Source organism: Salvelinus fontinalis, chromosome 12 (assembly GCF_029448725.1).
Source record: "Salvelinus fontinalis isolate EN_2023a chromosome 12, ASM2944872v1, whole genome shotgun sequence".
Lineage (NCBI taxonomy): Eukaryota > Metazoa > Chordata > Actinopteri > Salmoniformes > Salmonidae > Salvelinus > Salvelinus fontinalis.
Window position 1 is genome coordinate 7,875,766 of NC_074676.1, and position 27,710 is coordinate 7,903,475.

At 45.9% G+C, this 27,710-nt stretch overlaps 1 protein-coding gene across 2 annotated transcripts in view; it reads left to right on the forward strand.

The window, feature by feature from the left end:
* Positions 1–15,434: 15,434 nt before the first annotated feature.
* LOC129866717 (nuclear pore complex protein Nup160-like) overlaps positions 15,435–27,710 on the forward strand; it is a 27,648-nt gene continuing 15,372 nt past the window's right edge. Inside the window, exons 1-11 of one of the 2 annotated variants that reach the window (XM_055939551.1) lie at positions 15,435–15,567; positions 16,280–16,388; positions 16,999–17,209; positions 21,715–22,013; positions 22,139–22,253; positions 22,456–22,692; positions 22,858–22,955; positions 23,811–23,895; positions 26,797–26,949; positions 27,089–27,259; positions 27,471–27,567. In XM_055939551.1, coding sequence (XP_055795526.1) covers positions 15,477–15,567; positions 16,280–16,388; positions 16,999–17,209; positions 21,715–22,013; positions 22,139–22,253; positions 22,456–22,692; positions 22,858–22,955; positions 23,811–23,895; positions 26,797–26,949; positions 27,089–27,259; positions 27,471–27,567 — 1,666 coding nt within the window. In that variant the 5' untranslated portion in view covers positions 15,435–15,476. The remainder of the gene's footprint in view (positions 15,568–16,279; positions 16,389–16,998; positions 17,210–21,714; positions 22,014–22,138; positions 22,254–22,455; positions 22,693–22,857; positions 22,956–23,810; positions 23,896–26,796; positions 26,950–27,088; positions 27,260–27,470; positions 27,568–27,710) is intronic. The other variant, XM_055939550.1, reaches the window with a different exon arrangement.

Genomic DNA, 27,710 nt, shown 5'->3' on the forward strand with positions numbered 1-27,710 from the left:
TGCGCTGTAAAGGTAGTCAATGTTGTTCTCCCCCTTACACGAGGAGGAGCATGGATCGGACCAAGATGCGGATTGGTGATTAATCATACTTTTAATGAAAACAGCAAACACGACACTACAAAACTACAAAACAACAAACTAACAATCCTTCAACCGTCCTGTGTGGCCCAAACACTGACACAGGAACAAACACCCACAAAACACCAGTGAAACCCTGGCTGCCTTTGTATGACTCTCAATTAGAGACAAACAATACACACCTGTCTCTAATTGAGAATCATACCAGGCCGAACACAAAACCCCACATAGAAATACAAACATAGACAAACCCACCCAACTCACGCCCTGACCAACTAAAATGAATACAAAACAAAGGAAAACAGGTCAGGAACGTGACATGCGCTTTTCTTGTTTTACTGTAACTCCATTAGCAGTTTCCTTGTTTTCCTCTGGAGGAGGGAAAGAGGGGAGGGGGGATGATCTCTCTCATGACTGACACCAATGCGACAATCAACTAAGAAAAGTAACCATCAGAGAGAGAGACAGAGAGAGATAGAGGGGCCTCTGTAACCGGAGATGTGTGGACTGAACAGACAGTAATAGATGAGGCCAGCTATGGGTTTCTGGCCTGAGGCTATGCTACATGCCCCCCCCCCCCCCCCCCCCCCCTCCCAGCACTTTGAGGGACTTGGCTCATAGTGACTCGCTCATTGTCGATACACACAGCGGGCACAATGGCTTCCTGTTTGTGACGAGGGCGGAGGGAGAGCAGGGTGGGCACTGGGCAGCAGAGCAGCCATCACTAGTTCCAGTGTGCTCGTGCGTTGGGTCGTTCCGCAGACAGACCAGGCGGCCCGGAAAAAATGACTTCGTCCCGGATGAATCTCACGTCCTGGCGAGAGCTTCAAATGGGGAGACACAGAGGGTCCGGATAGTGACTCAACAGAGAGAGAGGGAAGGAAGAGAGGATGTGGGGAGGAGAAGAGGAGGGGATGGAGGACAGAACTGAGCCATAACTCTTCCTGATTGTTCTGAGTGGCTGCCAAAGGCTGAAACGGACCTCTTTCTCTCTGAGCACGCGGAACAAAAGTTACTGTTGTCCTTTCTTCTCTCTCTTCCCTTTTCTTCCCAATCTCATGCCCTCTCTCTCCCTAAAACGTTGGACCAACATCCTCTGTTTGAGGAGCAGGAGGAGCAGGTGCTACAGCCACACAGTAAAACACTACTGCAGTGTGACTCAACACTTTACTGTTTGTAAAGTGTTGACAAACCACAGGGAGTGGAAAGCAGCTAATAGTGGTCATTGTGGTTAAGGTTGGGGCTTTCAAAGGTGCCAGCGTGAAGCTTGTTTGCCACCATATTTCCATGTTTAAAAAAAAAAGAAGTTACAAATCATTATATCTGTCATTTCCACCTGCCTCATATGTTGCGTTATCAGACAGAGAGCTTAGGAAGCAGGTGGAAATAATAGAAAAATGCAAGGCACTAAGGCAGTCAGGGAGAGGAGACTAGGAGAGAGGAGACTAGGAGAGATATAAACAGGCTAAGAGGAGAGGCCACATCTCCATATGGAAGGAAGTGTTGAAAACGCTAAGTCTGCACTATGGCAAGTAAGGAGGGGCAAGGAATGAGATGGAGAGGGTTACCCCACCCCACCCTCGCCCCCCAACCACCTACCCAGGCCTTTAGAGCGAGTCCTAGCCTAGGGTCGGGACCCTGATACTGGCACCAAGCGTCAGAGAGAAAGACATCCTTGTTCCAAACAGTCCCTGACTTCAGTTCAGATGGATGTCGCAAAGATGAAGTCAGACAGACACTTGATGACTTCAACACCGGACATGGCTGTCAGCACAATCTGCCAATGTGACATGTTTGTTATAGATGACACAGTAAATACATCGTTTGATGACCTTTTTAACATGCACTACCTGCTTGGTAATGGTAGACTTGGTTTGCATTTACAGTACATGTAATGGGTCATGATAACTCTTTTATGACACTTGGCATGGGATACTGTAGCTACAAAAATACACCTAACTGTTAACCCCCAAGAGCCCAATCTGTCATTTCTGACAAGTTGTAAGTGCTCAGTACTACTTGTTCTGGTCTGCTGTTACTTCAAATATATTGCTCTTTTTTTACATTCAGAATGGAGTTCCAATCCAATATCCAATTCGGAGGACCTGTCTGTCAATCCTAGACACAAAGAATGCACAAACTTTCATTTTGATTCAATGTTGGTGTGGTGAGAGATGTTTACAATCCAAACGAATGCACAATGACAGGTTTTGAATGAAAGACTGGCTGCGTTACAAGTGTCACCAGTTTGGAGTATTGTACTAAGAGTTGTGAAAATGTACCACATATTTTCAAAGCAACAACAAAAAAAGTGCAATACAGATACTGTCATAGATTTAAGGCCCTGGGTGTGACTTGACCAGGAATACTTCTGGGCCCTAATTCATATTTATAGCCATAGTTAGGACCCAGAATTTTCCCTGGTCAGATCATGAGGAAGAACTCAGGGCCCTAATCGTGCATGTATGAACAGACAAACTCGTTCAGGAGTTATCTCGCAAGTAGTATTGTGTGGATCAATGAGTCTCAATACATTACGTGCAACACAAAGCTCATCAGATTTGACTTTGACCCCTATTTAGCATTTCCGACCAAACACTTTGAACTAGAATGTGTCTTTTTGTTGTCAAGTAGATCAGGTCACAACGGAAGAATTGTGTTTGTGAAGAATGTCTTCTGGGATCCAAGCCAGAATGCAGACAGCCATCAAACTTATAATTGTAATTATGGTAGGGTAATAGCCTACACTTTCACAGCAAGTGATAGCCTCTATTTGGCTTTGGCAGGTAATGAAGATATACCGATCCATCTGGTCAGTTCTTTATCCCAACCAAACACTTACTGTTGGTGTCTGATTGAAGTGCAAACACTTAAGGGCTCACATTAAGTCATGCAGGTTAGGTTCTGTGCCATGCAAACACTTAGAGCTTGCAATAAAGGCATTTCGCTGTACTTGTGCATATATTACAAGTCGAAACTGTAACACTTCAACAGTTTGAGCTTTTAAAATCAGGTATGGTGATTTGTTCTGTTAAATATATCTTGGTAGACAGTGTCTATAATGTTGATGCACTAAAACATATTCTGGATTCAGACCAATTTCAATGTGGGAGTTCGGGAGTCTGATGATAGAGGTGAAATACCACATTGTGCCATCACAGCAGCAAGATTTGTGACCCGTTGCCACAAGAAAGGGTCAACCAGTGAAGAACAAACACCATTGTAAATACAACCCATATTTATGCTTATTTATTTTCCCTTTTGTACTTTAACCATCTGTACATCGTTACAACACTGTGTATATACATAATATGACATTTGTAATGTCTCTATTATTTTGGAACTTCTGTGAGTGTAATGTTTACTGTTAATTTTTATTGTTTATTTCACTTTTGTATATTATCTACCACACTTGCTTTGGCAATGTAAACATATGTTTCCCATGCCAATAAAGCCCCTTGAATTGAATTGAATTGATAGAGGAGTATACTAATAAATGGGATCACTGTCAAAGCTCTGTGGTAATTTCTCGCCCCCTTGTGGTTGGTATTGGGACTGACAGCAGTTCGAACCTCGGTAGCCTAGCGGCAGGGCAGTGTTACAAATGTTGGTTGGCGTAGACAGTTGTCAGACCTGGGTTCATAGTATTTGAAATGTTTCAAATACTTTGAGCGTTTGCTCTACTCTCCCAACATTGCCAAGTGGGCAGGGTTTACAGTTTTGAAACTATTATTATTATTGGTTCCATTGAAATTATTTCAAATACTATTTGAACCCAGCAGTGGTATCCACACTGCAAAAAAACATGAAGACTTTTAAAATAATTCAACAAAATACAATAAATGTTTAGATGTCGGTTTATTGAACTTCACTCTGTTTATATTGTGAGTCACCAACACATCCTCATGAGAGAGGGCACAAACACAAGATGTGTGTTTAACACTAGTACAGCCTGTTGAGACGGGCAGAGGCGTCATGCCCATAGCAGGCACAGGGGCACTTGCCCCCTATGAATTGTCCTGTTTATAATTATTTATTATTATTAATAAAAAATAATATGTTTATTTTTCTGTTTCTCTGTAATACTACTAGCCACATAGCAATTTTAGGGAGTTGGCTTTAGCTAACCCAGATAGGTTCCCAATCTCCCAGCCTCATAACTAGCTACCAAGAAACCATTTCTGCCTATCAATCAAGTTAGAGTAGCTAGCTTGTCTAGCTTAGCTGGCAAGTTTGGTAGACATTAGAGAAGCAAGCAATACGTAAATGTACTGAATAAGACTCACATTCTTTTCAATATTTTACCCATATTTTAGCAGAGACGCATATTTCGTTTCTTAAACAAATAGAACTGCCAGGACACAACATTGATGTGGTTGTCACGGTCGCTGCGGGTCTGCTCGTGGTTGAAGCACAGGGCGCGAAGGAGCTCGTGCTGGGTGGTGCCGTGGTACACACAGCCGGACAGGGCCAGAGACAAAGTCTGAGCGTTGCCAGAATGACCAACCTAGGAGTAGCACCTGCCATGAGTGGGTTGGTTGGACAGTTAGTAATAACAGTGCAATTGGTTTTAAAATGTCTCTGTCACACCCATGCATGCACACACAATAAAAATAAAAAACACGCACTCACACACACTGTTATCATAAATATGTCATGCCATGTTACACAGTTTCATGTCTCACTGAATTGTCCTAACACAGCCTGGTTGTGTATGTCATAAAGATCCTCCTATAATTATAGGCCCTATGATTCTATATTTCATTCTATGGTGTACATACCTGTTGACGGAGTTGTGGTTGGTGCGCTTGACAAAGTTGATCCAGGAAAAGCTGGCGAAGGACTGCAGACCATGCTCAATGACCTGCAGCTCCCGGAGGCTGGCAGCACACATATGGTAAAAAAACATTTCCTGTGTGTCCGAGGTAGAGTTTTGACTTAAATCAAATTGAAAATCTATGGCAAGACCTGAAAATGGTTGTTATAGCAATGATCGACAACCAATTTGACAAGGCTTGAAGAATTTTGAAAAGAATAATGGGCAAATGTTGCACAATCCAGGTGTGGAAAGCTCTTAGAGACTTACCCAGAAAGACTCACAGATGTTGTCACGATCGTTATGAGACGAATGAGTGGACCAAGGCGCAGCGTGGAAAAAATACATCTTTTAATGAAGAAAAACAAACACTTACTAAACGAACAAACAAAAAAAACGATTGTGAAGCTAAAGCAAACTAATTACCCACAAACACCTAAAGCCTATGGCTGCCTTAAATATGGCTCCCAATCAGAGACAACAATAAACAGCTGTCTCTGATTGAGAACCAAACCAGGCAACCATAGACTTTCATAAACACCTACACTGAACACAACCCCACACATTCTACAAAAACCCCTAAACAATACACACACCCACACAAACATCACCCATGTCACACCCTGACCTAACTAAACTAATAAAGAAAATCAATATAACAAAGGCCAGGGTGTGACAGTACCCCCCCCCCCCCCAAAGGTGCGGACTCCGGCCGCAAAACCTGACACAGAAGGGGAGGATCCGGGTGGGCCTTCCTATGGCGGCGGCTCGGGTGCGGGACGTGGACCCCCCTCCACCATAGTCACTACCCGCTTTGGTGGCGCCTCTGGAACGGCGAGTCCCGGACTGAATACCATCCCAGAGGGCGCCACTGGACGGAGGGGCGGATCCTGGCTGACTGACGGCTCGGGACAGACGGGCGGCTCCGACGGCTCGGGACAGACGGGCGGCTCTGACGGCTCGGGACAGACGGGCGGCTCTGACGGCTCGGGACAGACGGGCAGCTCTGACGGCTCGGGACAGACGGGCGGCTCTGACGGCTCGGGACAGACGGGCGGCTCGGGACAGACGGGCGGCTCTGACGGCTCGGGGCAGACGGACAGCGCAGGCGGCACTGGGCAGACGGACAGCGCAGGCGGCACTGGGCAGACGGACAGCGCAGGCGGCACTGGGCAGACGGACAGCGCAGGCGGCACTGGGCAGACGGCAGACTCTGGCCGGCTGAGGCGCACAGTAGGCCTGGTGCGTGGTACCGGAACTGGAGGTACCGGGCTGAGGACACGCACCTCAAGGCTAGTGCGGGGAGCAGCAACAGGACGCACAGGACTCTGGAGATGCACAGGAGGCTTGGTGCGTGGTGCCGGAACTGGTGGTACCGGGCTGGAGACACGCACCATAGGGCGAGTGCGTGGAGGAGGAACAGGGCTCTGGAGACACACTGGAAGCCTGGTGCGTGGTGTTGGCACTGGTGGTACTGGGCTGGGGCGGGGAGGTGGCGCCGGATATACCGGACCATGCAGGCGTACTGGCTCCCTTGAGCACTGAGCCTGCCCAACCTTACCTGGTTGTATGCTCCCCGTCGCCCGACCAATGCGGGGAGGTGGAATAACCCGCACTGGGCTGTGTAGGCGAACCGGGGACACCATGCGTAAGGCTGCTGCCATGTATGCCGGCCCGAGGAGACGCACTGTAGACCAGACGCGTTGAGCCGGCTTCATGGCACCTGGCTCTAGACTTTCCTAAACACCTACACTGAACACAACCCCATACACTCTACAAAACCCCCTAAACAATACACACACCCTAAACTAGACAAAACACACAAACATCACCCATGTCACACCCTGACCTAACTAAACTAATAAAGAAAATCAATATAACAAAGGCCAGGGTGTGACAGATGTAATCACTGCCGAAGGTGCTTATCCAAAGTATTGACTCAGGGCTGTGAATACTTATATAAATGAGATATTTAGATATTTCATTTTTTTAAACATGCTACACAGGGCTATATTGGTCAGCTAATACAGGACTAGTAAAGGCCCAGTGCACTACTTTTGTATATATATACACTAACATTCAAAGGTTTGGGGTCACTTAGAAATGTCCTTGTTTTTGAAAGAAAAGCACATTTTTTGTCCATTAAAATAACATCAAATTGATCAGAAATACAGTGTAGACATTGTTACAGTTTTTTCCAATTGCTAACACACTAAAATGACATGCACAGCACAATTATTTAAACTGACACACAGAGAGCAAAACCTCTTCTCAAGTCTCCAAAAGTCTAAACACATTTTCTGCTTTACACACATTTTTCAATTCAAAATGGCACTTTTTAAATGCACTGCACACGGTTCTCTGCATAAGACACAACAATCTGACATAAGGTCACATGTTTGTCATTTCAAAACACTGCCATTCAAAATGACACTACGTGAGCTAATTGGCCAATACATGTGCCACCTGGCCAAACACCTCAATGGTTAATTGTTACCACTTCAATCAGGAAGTAGGCACTATGAAAAGACCACAGGTGAGCACCTTTTGTTTTACAACAACAATGGAAGCCGTTGCAGAGAGAGGAAGAGGAAGAGGAAGAGTGAGAGGTAGGGGGAGGGTGAGAATGAGAGGGGGAGGAAGAGTGAGAGGTAGGGGGAGGGTGAGAATGAGAGGGGGAGGAAGAGTGAGAGGTAGGGGGAGGGGGAGAATGAGAGGGGGAGGAAGAGTGAGAGGTAGGGGGAGGGGGAGAATGAGAGGGGAAGGAAGAGTGAGAGGTAGGGGGAGGGGGAGAATGAGAGGGGGAGGAAGAGTGAGAGGTAGGGGGAGGGGGAGAATGAGAGGGGGAGGAAGAGCGAGAGGTAGGGGGAGGGTGAGAATGAGAGGGGGAGGAAGAGTGACAGGTAGGGGGAGAGGGAGAATGAGAGGGGGAGGAAGAGTGACAGGTAGGGGTGTCACGCCCTGGCCTTAGTATTCTTTGTTTTCTTTATTATTTTAGTTAGGTCAGGGTGTGACATGGGGAATGTTTGTGTTTTGTTGGTTTTGGGTGTTTTTTATGGAAAAGGGGTTGTTGGGTATAGTATATGGGTTTGTGTGGAGTACATGTGTCTAGTGTTGTCTATGTATGTTTAGTTGTCTAGGAGAGTCTATGGTTACCTGAATGAGTTCCCAATTAGAGACAGCTGATTTCGGTTGTCTCTGATTGGGAGCCTTATTTAGGGTAGCCATGGGCTCTCATTGGTTGTGGGTAATTGTCTATGTCAGAACGTTTGTAGCCAGTGTGTGTAAGTGCACAACGTTATTTAGCTTCACGGTCGTTTGTTGTTTTGTTCGTTTTGTTTAAGTGTTTCGTGTCGTGTTTATTTTCGTCATCTTTAAAAATAAAAGAAGATGGCTTACTTTCCAAAAGCTGCGTTTTGGTCCATCAATCCGCCACACGATCGTGACAGAATTACCCACCATCGGACCAAGCAGCGGAAAACAAAGCAACAGCAGCAATGTCAAGACTCCTGGACGTGGGAGGAAATTCTAGACGGGAGAGGACCCTGGTCACAGCCAGGGGAATATCACTGCCCCAAGGCAGAGATGGAGGCAGCACGGCGACACGGGAGGAAGCCCAAGAGACAGCACAAAATTTTTTTTGGAGGGGGGCACTTGGAGCAGTCGGCGAAGTTGAGGGGTGAGTCTGAGTGGGTCGAGGAGTTATTGGACAGATTGGAGGAGAGTGAACGAAGGGGAGATTATGAGACATTCGAAGAGTTGTTGACGAAATTGGAGGAGAGTGAAGAGAGAGAGCTGTTGGTTTGGCAGAGTATGCAATGCATTCTCCCTGAGGAGCGTATTATCTGTCCGATGCCACCTGTGTCAGTTCCTCGTACTCAGCCTGAAACTTGTGTTAAAGTTCCGGAAGATTTGATGCCGGCTATACACACCAGGTCTCCAGTACACCTTCATAACCCGGTGTGTCCTGTTCCTACTTTTTGCACTCATCCTGAGATGCATGTCCCCAGCCCTGTACCACTAGTTCCGGCACCAAGCACTAGGTCTAAGGTGCGTCTCCAGAGCCCTTTACGCACTGTTGCTGCTCCCCGCACTAGCTTTGAGGTGCGTGTTTCCAGCCCATTACCACCAGTGCCTTCACCACGCATCAAGCTTCCTGGGTGTCTCCAGAGCCCTGTTCTTCCTCCACGTACTAGCCCTGTGGTGCGTGTCTCCAGCACATTACCACCAGTGCCTACACCACGCACCAAGCCCTCTGTGTGTCTCCAGAGTCCTGTACGCACTGTTCCTTCTCCCCGTACTCGCCCTGATGTGCGGGTCCTCAGCCCGGTACCACCAGTACCGGTACCACGCACAAGGCCTATAGTACGCCTTGAGAGTCCAGTGTGCCCTGTTGTTGCTCCCCGCACTAGCCTTGAGATGCGTGTCCCTAGCCCGGTACCACCTGTTCCGGCACCACGCACTAGGCCTAATGTGCGTCTCCAGGGTCCAGTATGCCCTGTTCCTTCTCCCCGCACTAGCCCTGAGATGCGTGTTCCCAGCCCGATACCACCAGTGCCGGCACCACGCACTAGGCCTAATGTGCGTCTCCAGGGTCCAGTATGCCCTGTTGCTGCTCCCCGCACTGGCCCTGAGATGCGTGTCCCCAGCCCGGTGCCACCAGTCCCGGCACAACGCACCAGGCCTACAGTGCGCCTCAGCCGGCAGGAGTCTGCCGTCTGCACAGCGATGACTGAACTGCCCGTCTGCCAAGCGCCATCTGAGCCATCCGTCTCCCCAGCGCCATCTGAGCCATCCGTCTCCCCAGCGCCATCTGAGCCATCCGTCTCCCCAGCGCCATCTGAGCCATCCGTCTGCCATGAGCCTGCAAAGCCGCCCGTCTGCCATGAGCCCACTGAGCCGTCCGCCAGACAGGAGCCGCTAGAGCCGCCAGCCAGACAGGAACCGCTAGAGCCGTCCGTCAGACAGGATCTGCCAGAGCCGCCAACCAGACAGGATCTGCCAGAGCCGCCAACCAGACAGGATCTGCCAGAGCCGCCAACCAGACAGGAGCAGCCAGATCAGTCAGCCAGCCATGAGCAGCCAGATCCGTCAGCCAGCCATGAGCAGCCAGATCCGTCAGCCAGCCATGAGCAGCCAGATCCGTCAGCTAGCCATGAGCAGCCAGATCCGTCAGCTAGCCATGAGCAGCCAGATCCGTCAGCTAGCCATGAGCAGCCAGATCCGTCAGCTAGCCATGAGCAGCCAGATCCGTCAGCTAGCCATGAGCAGCCAGATCCGTCAGCTAGCCATGAGCAGCCAGATCCGTCAGCCAGCCATGAGCAGCCAGATCCGTCAGCCAGCCATGAGCAGCCAGATCCGTCAGCCAGCCATGAGCAGCCAGATCCGTCAGCCAGCCATGAGCAGCCAGATCCGTCAGCCAGCCATGAGCAGCCAGATCCGTCAGCTAGCCATGAGCAGCCAGATCCGTCAGCTAGCCTTGAGCAGCCAGATCCGTCAGCTAGCCATGAGCAGCCAGATCCGTCAGCTAGCCATGAGCAGCCAGATCCGTCAGCTAGCCATGAGCAGCCAGATCCGTCAGCTAGCCATGAGCAGCCAGATCCGTCAGCTAGCCATGAGCAGCCAGATCCGTCAGCTAGCCATGAGCAGCCAGATCCGTCAGCCAGCCATGAGCAGCCAGATCCGTCAGCCAGCCATGAGCAGCCAGATCCGTCAGCTAGCCATGAGCAGCCAGATCCGTCAGCTAGCCATGAGCAGCCAGATCCGTCAGCCAGCCATGAGCAGCCAGATACGTCAGCCAGCCATGGGCCGTCCCTCAGTCCGGAGCTGCAGTCCCTCAGTCCGGAGCTGCCATTCCTCAGTCCGGAGCTGCCATTCCTCAGTCCGGAGCTGCCCCTTACCCTGGTGCTGCCCCTTACCCTGGTGCTGCCCCTTACCCTGGTGCTGCCCCTTACCCTGGTGCTGCCCCTTATCCTGGTACTGCCCCTTACCCTGGTACTGCCCCTGACCCTGGTACTGCCCCTTACCCTGGTACTGCCCCTTAGTCCGGAGCTGCCCCTTAGTCCGGAACTGCCCCTTAATGCAATGGGGTTAATGTGGAGGGGGGTCATTTGGAGGAAGCCCAGGAGGTGGTTAGGGACTGTGATGACGTGGGGACCACAACCAGAGCCGGAGCCGCCACCGTGGATGGAAGCCCACCCAGACCCTCCCCTAGACTGTGTAATGGTGCGCCCGGAGTTCGCACCTTAAGGGGGGGGTTATGTCACGCCCTGGCCTTAGTATTCTTTGTTTTCTTTATTATTTTAGTTAGGTCAGGGTGTGACATGGGGAATGTTTGTGTTTTGTTGGTTTTGGGTGTTTTTTATGGAAAAGGGGTTGTTGGGTATAGTATATGGGTTTGTGTGGAGTACATGTGTCTAGTGTTGTCTATGTATGTTTAGTTGTCTAGGAGAGTCTATGGTTACCTGAATGAGTTCCCAATTAGAGACAGCTGATTTCGGTTGTCTCTGATTGGGAGCCTTATTTAGGGTAGCCATGGGCTCTCATTGGTTGTGGGTAATTGTCTATGTCAGAACGTTTGTAGCCAGTGTGTGTAAGTGCACAACGTTATTTAGCTTCACGGTCGTTTGTTGTTTTGTTCGTTTTGTTTAAGTGTTTCGTGTCGTGTTTATTTTCGTCATCTTTAAAAATAAAAGAAGATGGCTTACTTTCCAAAAGCTGCGTTTTGGTCCATCAATCCGCCACACGATCGTGACAAGGGGGAGGAAGAGTGAGAGGTAGGGGTAGAGCTGGTAGAGGAGTTCATGGCCAAAGCAGACAACAACTTTCAAATGAAATCAGAGCAACCTTAGTTGATCATGTCATCAACCATGGGCTGACAATGCCAGAGGCTGGACAGAGAGTGCAGGTCAACTTGAGCCGTTTTACTGTCGCCTGTGTCATCCGGACATTTAGACTGGAGTACAGGTATGTAACCAAAATTTCTTTCACACTATGTAGTACACCCCATGTCATAGTGTATCAGTTGGGTGACACCTGTTTACTTCATGAATGGCTGATGTAATACACTAACTGCACAAATTTCCTGTAGAATTTACTCTACTGTGGGGGAAATATCTTTAGGCTGCATTGTCCAAGCCCTATATTTTAGTTTTTTTGTTTTTCTAAAGGACTGAGAGACACAATCATGGTGGAGGAAGGGGCCAAATGTTCACCGGGGTATAGGAAGCTGCCATTGTAAACTTGGTTTTGGAAAATAATGAAATCAGTTTACGAGAAATTCAAAGCCACATCATCCAAGACAACACCATATTCAACAACATTCAACGAGTCAGTCTGTCCACATTGGCTCGCATTCTCAAGCGAAACCAAATCAGAATAAAACAACTTTATAATGTGCCGTTTGAAAGAAACTCTCAAAGAAACAAAGAGGTCAGACGAGCATATGTGGATGTAAGTACAATATTGACTGCAGTACACTACACACAACATTGTTTCACAGTGTACTGGATAACACCATATTGACTGCTTTTGTTCTTTGTTTTCAGGGAGTACTGGAAATGGATGCTCATGCAATCCCACATGAGTTCATCTTTATAGATGAGGCTGGGTTCAACCTAGCAAAGACCAGAAGAAGGGGGAGAAACGTCATTGGCAACAGAGCCATTATAGATGTTCCTGGCCAACGTGGTGGGAACATCACAATGTGCGCTGCCATCTCCAATACGCATGGTGTCCTCCACCGTCATGCCAACCTTGGACCATACAACACAGCCCATATTCTCACATTTCTGGACAGACTCCACAACATTCTCATACCACCAGAGCGTGTGAATGATGCAGACCATCAAAGAACCCGGTATGTTGTAGTATGGGACAACGTGAGCTTTCATCGTGCAGCCCCAGTCCAAAACTGGTTTGCTGACCACCCACCATTTCTCGTGCAATACCTCCCACCATACTCACCATTTCTGAACCCCATAGAAGAGTTATTTTCGGCGGTGGAAGGTATACGACCGGCAGCCCTTTGTGCGCATGCCTCTTGTGCAGGCTATGGAAGAGGCATGTGATGAGATTGATGTGGGTGCGATTCAGGGATGGATAAGGCACTCAAGGCACTTCTTCCCTCGATGTCTGGCAAGGGAAGATATTGCCTGTGATGTGGACGAGGCGTTGTGGCCAGACCCAGCTGTGCGGTAAGATGCTGCCTAATTATTTTTCTTGCCTCTTTTTTTCTATATATTTTTTCTGCACATTTTTTCTGCAATTTTCTTTTTCAGTTTACTGTTTTTTTGTGAGCATATTTTTGTTCAGTCCAATGTAAATATATCTGCTGTGCATATGTTGCGCTGACTTGTTTGGTGAAAAATCGGAAATAAAATGTTTCAACAGCATGTGTGTGTATCTGCAAATATTTCTGTGCATCTGAAGAATTTTCTACAATTTGAACTATTTTAGTATTATGGTAAAGCATACTAAAGATGAGAATGCTTTTCATTATGCCCAACAGTGTGTAGTTGGTTAGACAAATCTGGTAATATGAATGAAGTGTGTGCCATTTCGTGCAAACGTTTGATTTTGTCTGTCTCCTAGAGATGAACGCACTTTGGTGCGAAAAGTGCAAATCAATCCCAGAACAACAGCAAAGGACCTTGTGAAGATGCTGGAGGAAACAGGTACAAAAGTATCTATATCTATAGCCACTGCTCCAAAACAGCCATAAAAAAGCCAGGCTACGGTTTACAACGGAACATGGAGACAAAGATCATACTCTTTGGAGAAATGTCCTGTGGTCTGATGACACAAAAATATAACTGTTTGGCCATAATGACCATCATTATGTTTGGAGGAAAAAAGGGGAAGCTTGCAAGCCGAAGAACTCCATCCCAACCGTGAAGCACGGGGGTGGCAGCATCATGTTGTGGGGGTGCTTTGCTGCAGGAGGGACTGGTGCACTTCACAAAATAGATGGCATCATGAGGAAGTAAAATGATGTGGATATATTGAAGCAACATCTCAAGACATCAGTCAGGAAGTTAAAGCTTGGTCACAAATGGGTCTTCCAAATGGACAATGACCCCAAGCATACTTCCCAAGTTGTGGCAAAATGGCTTAAGGACAACAAAATCAAGGTATTGGAGTGGCCTTCACAAAGCCCTGACGTCAATTCCATAGAAATTTGTGGGCAGAACTGAAAAAGTGTGTGCGAACAAAGGAGGCCTACAAACCTGACTTAGTTACACCAGCTCTGTCAGGAGGAATGGGCCAAAATTCACCCAACTTATTGTGGGAAGCTTGTGGAAGGCTACCCAAAACATTTGACCCAAGTTAAACAATTTAAATGCAATGCTACCGAATACTAATTGAGTGTATGTAAACTTCTGACCCACTGAGAATGTGATGAAAGAAATTAAAGCTGAAATAAACATTCTCTCTACTATTATTCTGACATTTCACATTCTTAAAATAAAGTTGTGATCCTAACTGACCTAAGACTGCATTTTTACTAGGATTAAATGTCAGGGATTGTGAAAAACTGAGTTTAAATATATTTGGCTAAGGTGTATGTAAACTTCCGACTTCAACTGTAAGTTTGAGGTGTTCGGATCACAAAGAAGAACATTCGTGAGACGCTGAAAAAATGTAAAGATGCTGAAGGAGTGCTTGACACCATTTGTCAAGCATGGTGGAGGCAATGTGATGGTCTGGGGGTGCTTTGGTGGTGGTAAAGTGGGAGATTTGTACATGCCATACGCTGTGGACGGGGCTTAATTGGAGGCAATTTCCTCCTACAACAGGACAACGACCCAAAGCACAGCTCCAAACTATGCAATAACTATTTATGGAAGAAGCAGTCAGATGGTATTCTGTCTATAATGGAGTGGCCAGCACAGTCACCGGATCTCAACACCTATTGAGGTGTTGTGGGAGCAGCTTGACCGTATGGTATGTAAGAAGTGCCCATCAAGCCAATCTAATTTGAGGGAGGTGCTTCAGGAAGCATGGGGTGAAATCTCTTCAGATTACCTCAACAAATTGACAACTAGAATGTCAAAGGTCTGCAAGGCTGTAAGTGCTGCAAATGGAGGATTCTTTGACGAAAGCAAAGTTTGAAGGACACAATTATTATTTCAATTAAAAATCATTATTTATAACCTTGTCAACATCTTGACTATATTTCCTATTCATTTTGCAACTAATTTCATGTATGTTTTCATGGAAAACAAGGACATTTCTAAGTGACCCCAAACTTTTGAAAAGTAGTTTATATATATATATATATATATATATATATATATATATATATATATATATATATAATTAATCAAATTAAAAATATATTAATTTTATTATGATTTTTCAGGGGGTGCTGAAACATGGCTATGATGTTTTATCATGACAGAGACAACATGAGAGCGATGTTTGATGATGAGAGAGAAGCAAGAGAGGTTCACTTGTCTTTCGAGAGCTACAGCAAAGATGTTTTTAACTATCCCACTCATTGTTTTATCTGTGGCTACAGCTTTAAATTTTTGAAAGGCCAGAAGGCGGTCATTCAATCCCAGAACTCAATGCGGTGAAGATGGCGGTGGCCTTGGAAAGGAGTTTTATAGAGATATGTGGATTTGAGAGGGAAACCCTACCAAGATTCCGGGAGATAACTGTAAACCTCGGTAAACTTTATGAATATTAAAATATTGTGCCGCTTTCTATTTACTGATATGAAAGGTTTTTGTGACACACGCTGTGTGAGGTCGTGAGTGACTCACCATTAGGGCCGCTTACGCGCTAGCTCAATGGGTTGGTTAGTTAGCTAACGTTAACTACTGACATCCTTGGAGCTGGCGTGTGGTCTGTGCTAATAAGCTAGCAAGCAAGATAACTGTGTTCTCTGCAGGTGTATTTTGTTGCTCCCGAGCACCACAACCCCAATTTATAGCTAGATACCTCCCTTATCTACACCGTACGCCGAAATGATTTTCAATGATCAGTATCCTCGTGCATAACATACGCAGGTTGTTAGCTAGCTAGCTAACCGCTTTTGACCACGGTCTGCTCGTTTTACAGCATACTGTGGCGATGGCTTCCAGATTCTGGAAGGCAATGTTAAACTATTGGTTTTATATTGATGTGTATTCGTATAGGATATGTATCGATTTATGCTTTTTTGATAGCGGTCAATGAATGAGTTAACGTTAGCAACCGTAGTTTTGGACGCAGAAAGTTGTTGGTCCGTCTGGACTCTGGCACAGTCCCAACAAACCTAGCAAGTTGTTTAACCACCTGTCCTTGTCAGACCAAAACAGTTTGAGACTGTCAACAAGCAAAGCCACTATGCAACATTCTATTGGAACTGACCAGATGTCATGTATGGTTTCTCAACAGGTCTGCATGCTCTTCCTGGCGGTGTAAAATACCCAGACAGCGCAGGAGGCTTTCATTATGAGGAGAGTGGGAAACTCCTGTCCATCACTAGCAACAGATGCATACACTGGTGAGTTGTGCTATGTATGCATGTAGGTAACTGCCAAAATAAAGCTAACATTTGAGTAAATTAGGGATCCAAAGTATATTGAAAGTTTCCACACAGGTGTGGTTCCTGAGTTAGTTAAGCAGTTAACATCCCGTCATTTATTAAAAAAAAAAAAAATGAGTTTTCCACCACCAATAACAAAACGGCCAAATTATGTTATTATGGTGTCGCATTCCTCCAATAGAATTCCAGACACTTGTAAAATCTTTGCCAAGGCGCATTGACGCTGTTTTTGCGGGTCACGCACTTTATGTTGGTGGGTTTTTTTTGTCGTCTGAATGTTCTTATCGTATACTTCTGTTTTTTGATTTTAAATCTAGCGTTGATTTTAAATCTATAGCCAGACTGTGTTCTCTTGCCAGACTCTGTCCTAGACTAGTCTTGGAGGACCACTGTACGTGACACAGGTTCTATCACACAGTTTCCAGACTGAGAAGCCACACGATGCAGCTGCCACTGACCCAGGCTAGTCATGTGGCAATGCCGATTTAATTTGACATGTGAAACACACACAGCTTCCTGAGGCCTTAATTGGAATTGGCATGCTGTCTCATCTATGTCCTCTCTCCAGGTCCACCTCTGGGGACACAGTTCAACTGGTGGAGCAGTCTCTGGACACCAACCTACTGAACAATGCTGTTAAACTCAAGATCACACACTGCCCCCTGCTCCCTGGAGGTGTACACATCCAGGAGACCCTCAACAATGTCATCATCCTCATTGTCACCAATCAGACCGTGCACCGGCTGGTGCTGCCACACCCCACGCGCATGTACCGCAGCGTAAGTCCCTCTTTTTTTTTTCTTTTTTTTTTTTAGAACATTTCTAAACCAAAATGCATGAAAAGTATGTCCGAAGCAGGGGTGGAGTTGGGAAAATAATTTGAGAAACATTTCTATTTGGTTGACAGCGCAGCACAATCTTAGGCACTCCCTCAACCCACTGCATTGTAAGCAAACAAGAAAATGCACATCCAGAGGCGGTGCTTCTCGTGGCCTGTGATTTTAATGTGGGGAAAATGAAATCTGTTTTACCAAATTTTTACCAACATGTTACCTGTGCAACTAGAGGTGACAACTCTTGATCACCTTCACTCCACACACAGAAATGCATATAAGAGTCTCCCTCGCCTTATGGCAAATCTGATCAGCAATGTTTCGTTAGCACAGACTGGAATATGTTCAGGGATTCATCTGATAACATTGGAGTTTACCACATCGGTCACCGGCTTCATTAATAAGTTCATCGACGACAACGTTCCCACAATGACAGTACGTACATATCCCAACCAGAAGCCATGGATTACAGGCAACAACCGCACTGAGCTAATGGCTAGAGCTGCCTCTATCAAGGATAGGGGCATTAATCCAGATGCTTAAAAAAATCCCGCTACAACCTCCGGCTAGCCATTAAAACAGGAAAGCGTTAATACAAGACTAAGATCAAATCCTACTATGCTGGCTCTGACGCTCATTGGCTGTGGCAGGGCTTTCAATCTATCATAGATTACAAAGGGAAACCCAGCCACGTGCTGCCCAGTGACGCGAGCCTACCAGACATGCTAAATGCCTTCTATGCTCGCTTTGAGAAAAGCAACACTGAACCATGCATGAGAGCACCAGCTGTTCCAGACAACTGTGATCTCGCTCTCCGTAACCGATGTGAGTAAGACCTTTAAACAGATTAACATTCACAAGGCTTCGGGGCCAGACTGAATACCCTGACATGTACTCAGATCACGCGCTGATCATCTGCCAAGTGTCTTCCCTGACATTTTCAACCTGACCCTGTCTGTAATTCCTACCAAAAAAAAAAGTGCAGGGTTGTCACAATACCAGCATTCTTACTTCGATACCAGGTTTAGTATCACAATACTTAGTACAATCACTTTACTCAATACCAAAACGATACCACAGTACAAAAAAAGAAAAAGAAAAAAGAATATTAGCCAAAGTCACAGAATTGCACTTGGTTCAGACGGATAAACTCAGCTACTGCGCTGTTAAATTATTGGGAATCTTTTGAGTTTAATATCGTTACATTATAATTTGATGTAAAACATTTTCAGACAGCCATGTATGCAATCATTGTGCAATCATACAATACAGTTGACTTAGTTTTACCCGAACTACATAACATAATGGTACTTTGAGTGGTGAATCTCTTGATAAAATGGGTAAATCAAGATGTAGCCTTGGCCTATTCACAATACAGGTGAGTGCATGCATTGAGTTACTGAGCTTGTTTTGGCTGACATTTGTAGCCCCATGAAAATCTGTAATCCATTTGGGACTTATTTCATTGTACTGAGCAACAACATTTGCATAGAAGTAGCTTTATTTTATAAAAGTGCATGCTGTCTCTTTAACCAGTAATAACGTCAATCACGAGGCAAGACGGGCAACCCGTCGGAGCCCTATTGTCAGTTTGCTGAGGCAATAGATCATCTATGGGAGAGGTGAGAGAGACTGATATTGAAGTGAATTAATAAAGTTTTGGTGGCAATCAGCTTTAAAATCAGCATGTTTTGCATTATGGTTGGCATATTATCCCAAGCAATGTACTAGAGGTAGTGAATTGATGTTGATTTCAGCTGTAAGCTGGCAAGCGAAGTTTGACTGCAAAGCTGGAAGCTACCAGTATCTTGTTCTATTGTAAAGTGCTTTAGCCTGTATGGACATTGTTTTGAGAACAGTTAAAACAATTCTACATGTTTTGTCCCATTATTCAAGTGTGTTAACTTCTGTGCAGCATGAGGGGAGGTAAAAGGATGCAGCCCAGACTCAGAGTGCAGGCTAAGTGGAGCAGGCACGGTGTGCTATAAGTGGGGCATTGGCTGCGCTGATACACTTGATCCGTGAGGCACATTTGACAGAAGTACCGAAACTAACAAATTCGATGACCAAACGGTTTTTCATGTTCTAGTATCGAAAAGTACCGAAGTTTCGGTATCCTGTGCAACACTAGTTTCAAGCAGACATCAGCAGTCCCTGTACCCAAGAACGCTAAGGTAACCTGTAAATGACTACCGCCCCATAGCACCCACATCTGTAGCCATGAAATGGTTTGGAAGGCTGCTCACAACACATCATACCAGATGCCCTGTACCCACTCCAATTCGCATACCGCCCCAACAGGTCCACAGATGATGCAATCTCTCTTGCACTCCACACTTCCCTCTCCCACCTGGATAAGAGGAACACCTATGTGAGAATGCTGTTCATTCGTTCAACACCATAGTGCTCTAAGCTCAGGACCCTGGGACAGAGAAACTCCCTCTGCAACTGGATCTTGGACTTCCTGGTGAGTGTAGGCAACGACAACACATCCGCCACGCTGAGCCTCTACACAGGGGCCCCTCGGGGACAATGAGATGGCTTATAGGGAGGAGGTTAGTGACCTGGTAGTGTGGTGCCAGCCCAGGACAACAACCTTTTCCTCAACATCGGCGAGACAAAGGAGCTGATCGTGGACTACAGGAAATGGAGGGCCGAGCACACCCCCCATCCACATCGACAGGGGTGGAGTGGGTCAAGAGCTTCAAGTTCCTCTGTGTCCACATCACTAAGGAATTAACATGATCCACACACACCAACACAGTCGTAAAGAAGGCACGACAACGCCTCTTCACCCTCAGGAGGCTGAGAAGGTTTGGCATGGGCCCTTGGATACTCTAAGTTCTACAGCTAAACCATCAAGAGCATCCTAACAGGTTGCATCACCGCCTGGTATGGCAACTGCTTGGCATCAGGCCGCAAGGCGCTACAGAGTACATCACTGGGGCCGAGCTCTCTGCCACCCTGGACCTCTATACCAGGCGGTCTCAGAGGAAGGCCCTAAAAATAGACTCCGGCAACCCAAGTTGCCAAGCACGGCAAGCGGTACCAATGCACCAAGTCTGGAAGCAACAGGACCCTGAACAGCTATTTAGTTAACCAAATAGCTACCCATATCTGCATGGATCCCCTTAGCACTAGTTCTTGACTCATCACATACACTGTTGCTACTGCTTATTATATCTATCCTGTTGCCTAGTCACTTTACCCCTACCTGTATGTACATGTCTATCTCAATGACCTCGTACCCCTGCACATCGATTAGGTATTGGTGCCCTGTGTAAATAGCTAAGTTGTCATTACCGTAATTTCCGGACTATAAGCCGCTACTTTTTTCCCACGCTATGAACCTTGCGCTTTATACAATGACGCGGCTAATTTATGGATTTTTCTCGCTTTCACAAATTCATGCCGCCAAAAAACTGAGCACCGTCACATAATGTGACGTAAATCGAGCGCGCTCAAACTTTCCATCATTCTGATTACGGTAGTCATTTTGTCACCCTCATCATGGCAAAGACAAGGAGAAATGCATATGATGCAGCTTTCAATTTGAAGGCGATCGATCTGGCTGTTGGAAAGGGAAATAGAGCTGCTGCACGGGAGCTTGGCCTTAATGAGTCGATAAGACGTTGGAAACAGCAGCGTGAGAAACTGACTTAGTGCAAAAAGACAACAAAAGCTTTCAGAGGAAAGAAAAGCAGATGGCCCGAACTAGAAAATGAGGCTTGGATGACAAGTGGGGAGAAATCCTTCACTAAAACGGGCCGCATGCGAAGAGCGATTTATGGTCAAGTCTGCCAGTGGGTCCTGACAGCGTGGAGCTGCTGCGTATTGAAGAGGGTAGCATGAGCTCAGCGGGGAATTTGCCTCCGGATGAAAGTGAGGAGAGCAACAATGAAAACGATCCAACATCGGATGAAGCAATTCTGAGGCTATTCAACTCCGACACCAAAGGAGATGACTTCAGTGGTTTCAGTGCACAGGAGGAAGATAGTGACCAAGGACTTTCTTGGTAGGCTACTGTTTACTGCTATTTAAAAAAAAAAAAAAAAAAAAATTGTTACACGCCTGTTTCGTTAAAGCCTATTTATTTTTGTTACAAGCCGTGTTTCGTTTAAAGGCTGTGTAAAGTTCATTTGTTTCAATGTACCGGTAGGCACCTGCGGCTTATAGACACGTGCGGCTTATTTATGTACAAAATACTTTTTTTTTTTTTATTCAGTGGGTGCGGCTTATATTCAGGTGCGCTTAATAGTCCAGCAATTACGGTACTCATTGTGTATTTATTCCTCGTGTTATGATCTTTCTATTTTTCTCTCTGCATTGGTGGAAAGGGCCTGTAAGTGAGCATTTCCCAGTTAGTCTACACCTGTTCATTGAAGCATGTGACAAATAAAATTAGATTTGTATACAAATATGCTTTCTCCTTCCTCACCTCTCTTCTACAGGAGCTGGTGACAGAGCTCCAGATGCAGTCTATCTTCACAGACGTGGGGAAGCTGAGTCTTCAGGACCCAGCCCACAGTGCGGCGATCCCCAGCCCCGTAGGCCAGACAGCAGGCTCCACCGCCTCAACAGCCTGGCTCAGCCACCAGGGAGAGGCCCACTATGCCCTGGCATCACCTGCTGGGGGCATCCTGGTCATCACACTGCCCCCACATGACACACAGGGTAGCGTGACCATTCTGGAGCTGAAGAGGAGCTCTGTAATGCAGAGACTCGCTGGCTGGATGCCAACTGCAATCAGGTTAGAAATCATGTTGTCCATGAATAGGTTGAGTCTGGGTCTGTGCAATAGCCCCATTGTGTAAAGCAACACTGGTTCTATTGTTTGTGTGTGTAACCCTCCCTGTGCTCCTGTGTCCCATCCAGAGGTGAACAGAGTCCTGGGGACTTGGCCCTGAGTCTGGCAGTAAGGGAACTGGAGGACGACACCTTCATCTTCGCTCTGTGTCAGGACCATAAACTACGCATGTGGTCCTATAGGGTCAGTCCTGTAGAAATACTGTGGTCAGTCTGCATTAGCAGCAGTTCAGAAGCATACCTGTGTGTTTTGTCAAGAAATGTCCTTTAGAGGAAGGATGTTAAGCTTACTTTTTCATTTTGAATGTAAAAGTAGGCCTAATTTGATACCTTAAAAAAAAAGCTTTTGCTAACATGATGTCCCTCCTCCCCCCTCCCTCCTACAGGATCAGGTGTGTCTGATGGAGACTGACATGTTGGAGTACATGCCAGCGTGCCGTGGCGTGAAGGGTTCCCCAGGGCAGGGCCATCGGCTGCGGCTAGCCTTCTCCCCCTCTACAGGGCTGTGTCTGGCCGTATACCTGGCCGTACCTTCCAGGGGACAGTTCACTGTTCTGCAGCTGGTGGCAACGGACAACAACCGCTACAGCCTGGACCACATCTCCTCGCTTTTCGCCACACAGGTACGTGAAGGGAGGCGGGTTGACTCTGTTAGTGTGAGACAGATTTTTTTTTAGCTGATGTGTATTATGTGTAATGTGTGTAGGTAGGATAATATTTTAAAGGAGAATCTCATCAGTAATGGACTGTTTTGACTGCTGACTGATCTCCTATATTAATGTGTTCAGGAGACACTGGTCGACTTTGCTCTGACCTCCACGGACATCTGGGGCCTGTGGCTGGACGATACCAACCAGACCGTGGTGAAATACATCAACTTTGAACAGTGAGTATTACACTTAGATTATCCTTTGGATAGTGTAATGGACTCTTATGCTTACACACTCAACAGCCAGTTTTCTAGGTACACCACCCCGTTCACGAAAATGTATTTTTATTTTACCTTTATTTAACTAGGCAAGTCAGTTAAGAACAAATTCTTATTTTCAATGACGGCCTAGGAACAGTGGGTTAACTGCCTTGTTTAGGGGCGGAACGACAGATTTTTACCTTGTTAGCTCGGGGATTCGATCTAGCAACCTTTCGGCTACTAGTCCAATGCTCTTACCACTAGGCTACCTGCCGCCCGGGTCGCACCTACAGACAGGGAGTCACGTGGCTAGTTTATATAATGCAGGCAGACCGGCATCGCAGCATTCGACGAGCAAAGCAAGTGACCTAAGAGACTTTGGGTGCGGTATTATCGTCAGTGCCTGGCGCGCCAGATCCAGCATTTCAGAAACATCCGCCCACTCGTGGGCTTTTCACACACAACCGTGTTTAGGGTTGACTGAGAATGGTGTGACAAACAAAAAAAACATCCATTCAGCAGCAGTCCTGTGGGCGAAAACAGCTTGTTGATGAGAGGTCGAAGGAGAATGGCAAGAATCATGCAAGCTAACAGGCAGGTCACAAACAGACAAATGATGGAGCCGTACAACAGCGTGTATAAGGGCATCTCAGAATGCACAACTCGTCAATCCTTGTCACCGATGGGGTCTGACCGGGTACTAGATGGGTGTACCTAATAAAGTGTATATGAATATATCCAAAATAATATTATTTGGAGTGTGGTCATTTCACACTCCTATTTTATTTTAATATTTTTTTTCTATCTAACTTCCTTTATGATATGTCTCAGTTCCACGGCAGGTCAGTGGAACCAGGTTTTTGTGCAGCCTGCCCCCGAGGAGGAGGTCCACATCGGAGCAGACCAGGACCCCAGGGTAAGACAACACCACATCATTCACTGCTGATTTCAATTGTGATTTGAGCTGATTAATCAGAATTCACTTGTTTTTTTGTTTTTTTTAAACATTATGACTTTGCCCTCTATCCACATCATTGCAATTTATTAGGGGTGTAACGATTTACCAATATGCATCGGTCCCCGGTTCAAATGTTTAAGATGAGTGCATCTGTCTGCGGGACCCCAAACGGATCCAAATGCAGCATGCATTGGTCCGAAAATCGATTTAAGACGTTACGAATTGCCGGTTGAATAAAACAAAATCGTATTACTTTCTTTCTACCTTCCGAAGATTCCTTTCACAACTGGTGCGCCCTGTCCTTCAGTGTGGAACTAAGCATGTTACTGTGTTGACAGTCATTGCTCTACTAGTCATTTTGCGTGCCAAACAACCCCAGTGAATATCAGTAGCCGTGTCGAACTGCATGCCTTGCGCAGCTTCGTCCGCTGACCAAAGACCTCTCTTCCTGATCTCGCATATCTTCGCGGCACCTTCAGCACTCAACTGCTTGTAAAAATGACTTGCGCAATATTGGCTTTTATGAGTTTAGTGATAACCAATCAAATTTGCTGGGTTATTGTTCTGAATGCATCGTTTTACAGGAATAAAAGTAAGCTACTGGAGACGACTCTCATGAAGTTCTAACTGCTGATCCGTTAGGATTTTATTTTGATTGTTCAGGTTCACCGTCAATAATAGTTTGGATGGTTTTGCTTTAGGAGAAAACGGCGCCACTGGCCGCCACACCGCCGTTATTGTTGAGGAGCGTTGCTCAACATGGTCAAAAAATAATAATCATCATTACAGTACGTATTGTGCTCTTCTATTGCGTGTGCAATGATGTCAGAGGGGAAAAAACTGTTTGTTTGCAGTAACTTCTATGTTGTAATATCGCAAACGGACGTGGATTTCAGGTTTTAACCTCTCTGGGATATGTGGCCAACATCCAGTGAAAATGCAGAGCGCCAAATTCAAATAAATTACTATAAAAATTCAACTTTCATGAAATCACACATGCAATACACCAAATTAAAGCTACACTTGTTGTGAATCCAGCCATTTCTCCAGCCAAAGAGAGGAGTCACAAAAAGCAGAATTAGAGATAAAATGAATCACTAACCTTTGATGATCTTCATCAGATGACACTCATAGGACTTCATGTTACACAATACATCTATGTTTTGTTCGATAAAGTTCATATTTATATCCCAAAATCTCAGTTTACTTTGGCGCGTTACGTTCAGTAATGTTTTGCTTCCGAAACATCTGGTGATTTTGCAGAGAGCCATGTCAATTTACATAAATACTCATCATAAACGTTGATGTAAATACAAGTGTTATGCATGGAACTTTAGATTAATTTCTCCTTAATGCAACCACTGTCAGATTTCAAAAAAGCTTTACCGAAAAAGCACACCATGCAATAATCTGAGTATAGCGCTCAGAGTCCAAACAAGCCATACAGATATCCGCCATGTTGTGGAGTCAACAAAGTCAGAAATAGCATTATAAATATTCACTTACCTTTGATGAGCTTCATCAGAATGCACTCCCAGGAATCCCAGTTCCACAAATGTTTGATTTGTTCGATAAAGTCCATAATTTATGTCCAAGTACCTCATTTTTGTTCGAGCGTTTAGTACACAATCCAAACTGACGACGCGTGGGCAGGTCTAGGCGAAAGTTCAGACTGTCATATTACAGTCCGTAGAAACATGTCAAACTAAGTATAGAATCAATCTTTAGGATGTTATTATCATAAATCTTCAATAATGTTCCAACCGGAGAATTCCTTTGTCTGTAGAATTGCGATGGAACGCAAGCTACCTCTCACGTGAACGCGCGTGACCAGCTCATGCCACTCTGGCAGACCTCTGACTCGTTCAGCTCCCATTCCCCCCTTCACAGTAGAAGCATCAAACAATGTTCTAAAGACTGTTGACATCTAGTGGAAGCCTTAGGAAGTGCAATATGACCCAATATCCACTGTATCTTGGATAGGCAAAGAGTTGAAAAACTGCAAACCTCAGATTTCCCACTATTTGGTTAGATTTTTTCTCAGTTTTTTTGCCTGCCATAAGAGTTCTGTTATACTCAGACATCAATCAAGCAGTTTTAGAAACTTCAGAGTGTTTTCTATCCAAATCCACTAATTATATGCATATTCTAGCTTTTAGGACAGAGTAGCAGGCAGTTTACTCTGGGCACCTTTTTATCCAAGCTACTCAATACTGCCCCCCTGTCCCAAAGAAGTTAACAGTCCCCTGTCCATTTTTAGATGCATAGGGGAAAGTTGATGATGTCATAACGGCTCTAATCACTTTCGTGAGCCGCACTGCATCGCCGACGCGGGAGACCCCTGAGCAAGGCAGTTAACCCACTGTTCCCCGGGCGCCGAAGACGTGGATGTCGATTATAGCAGCCCCCCGCACCTCTGGTTCAGAGGGTTAAATGCCGAAGACACATTTCAGTTGAATGCATTGTCGTACAACTGACTAGGTTATTCCCTTTACGTACACCATGGACATAATTTACACAAACACACATAGGAGAGAAGTTAGTTCAGAGAGGCCCAGCTCAGGAGCTCCATCAGCAAAAGATTTTAATTTAGAAGGGAAAATGAATGTGTTTATGCAGCGAACTGAATTGCATTGATTCGATCCTCTAAACAAACCGAATCGTTTCAAACGAAAGCATATCTCATCGGAGCCCATGTTACTAGATTTGAATCATCTTGAAAGGGGAGATCCACGTCCCTCCAATTGATCAACTCTCCCGAACAAGTATCCTCTTTTTCCATATTGTCACTATTGGGCCTCGCCACAAGAATAACGCTACATTTTATAATCAAGTTAATTTGTCCTTGTGTTATGACAGGAGACCTACCTGGACATGCTATTCTCCCCCCTGAGATTCACTGCCTCTGCTATAGTCAAAGCCTTACAGATTTACAGGAGAGGCACAGAGCGAATCGCTGACCTCCCCTGGGAGACCCTCAAGAAAGAAGTGACAGTGGCTGTGGAGAACGAGGTAAGCTAGACCAGCTCTTTGCTTATTCTCTCTCGCTCTCCCCTTTTCCTCCCTTCTACCGACTTAAGAAAAGAAAAAAGGAAAAAAAGACTGGTTTCTGCTGTGTTTCCAATATGTATTCCCCTCTCCCCTGATGTAGCTGCAGAGCAGTGTGACAGAGTTTGAGTTTAGCCAGGAGGAGTACAGGCAGCTGCAAGTGGAGTTCTGGTCTAAATTCTACGCCTGCTGTCTGCAGTACCAGGAGGCTCTGGCCACTCCGCTCGGCCTACTGCTCAACCCACACACACACATGGTCTGTTTGCTCAAGAAGGTACGGGAAGGAGAGGCACACACAGATACAGCTCCATGTCTTAAACACACACAACTCTCTTATACATGTCTGTTGATTTAATGTTTTGTGCATAGTTTCTTCAGGACCGTCTATCCCAAAAGGGACTAATGGGACCCAGTTTCTATTAAAAGTATTTATGGATTTCTTTCCTGGATTTTTGTCAATCAACGAATGACTGTGTTTATTCAAGGGCTTTGTGTCATTCCTGCTGCCCTGCTTTGCTGTGGACCACCTGTACCTGTCCTTTGACGAGTACCTGTTCTCAGAGGATACGCCCGTCAGTGAAGGTAAAGACATTTCTCCAAACCCTTTTACTGTCCGCTACTGGTCAGTCCCTCCAGGATTTCACGGGATATGTTTGTGATATTTGCGGGTGAAATGCTTGATTTGACTGCGGCAATTCTGACATTTTGCATGGCGATCTGTGTTG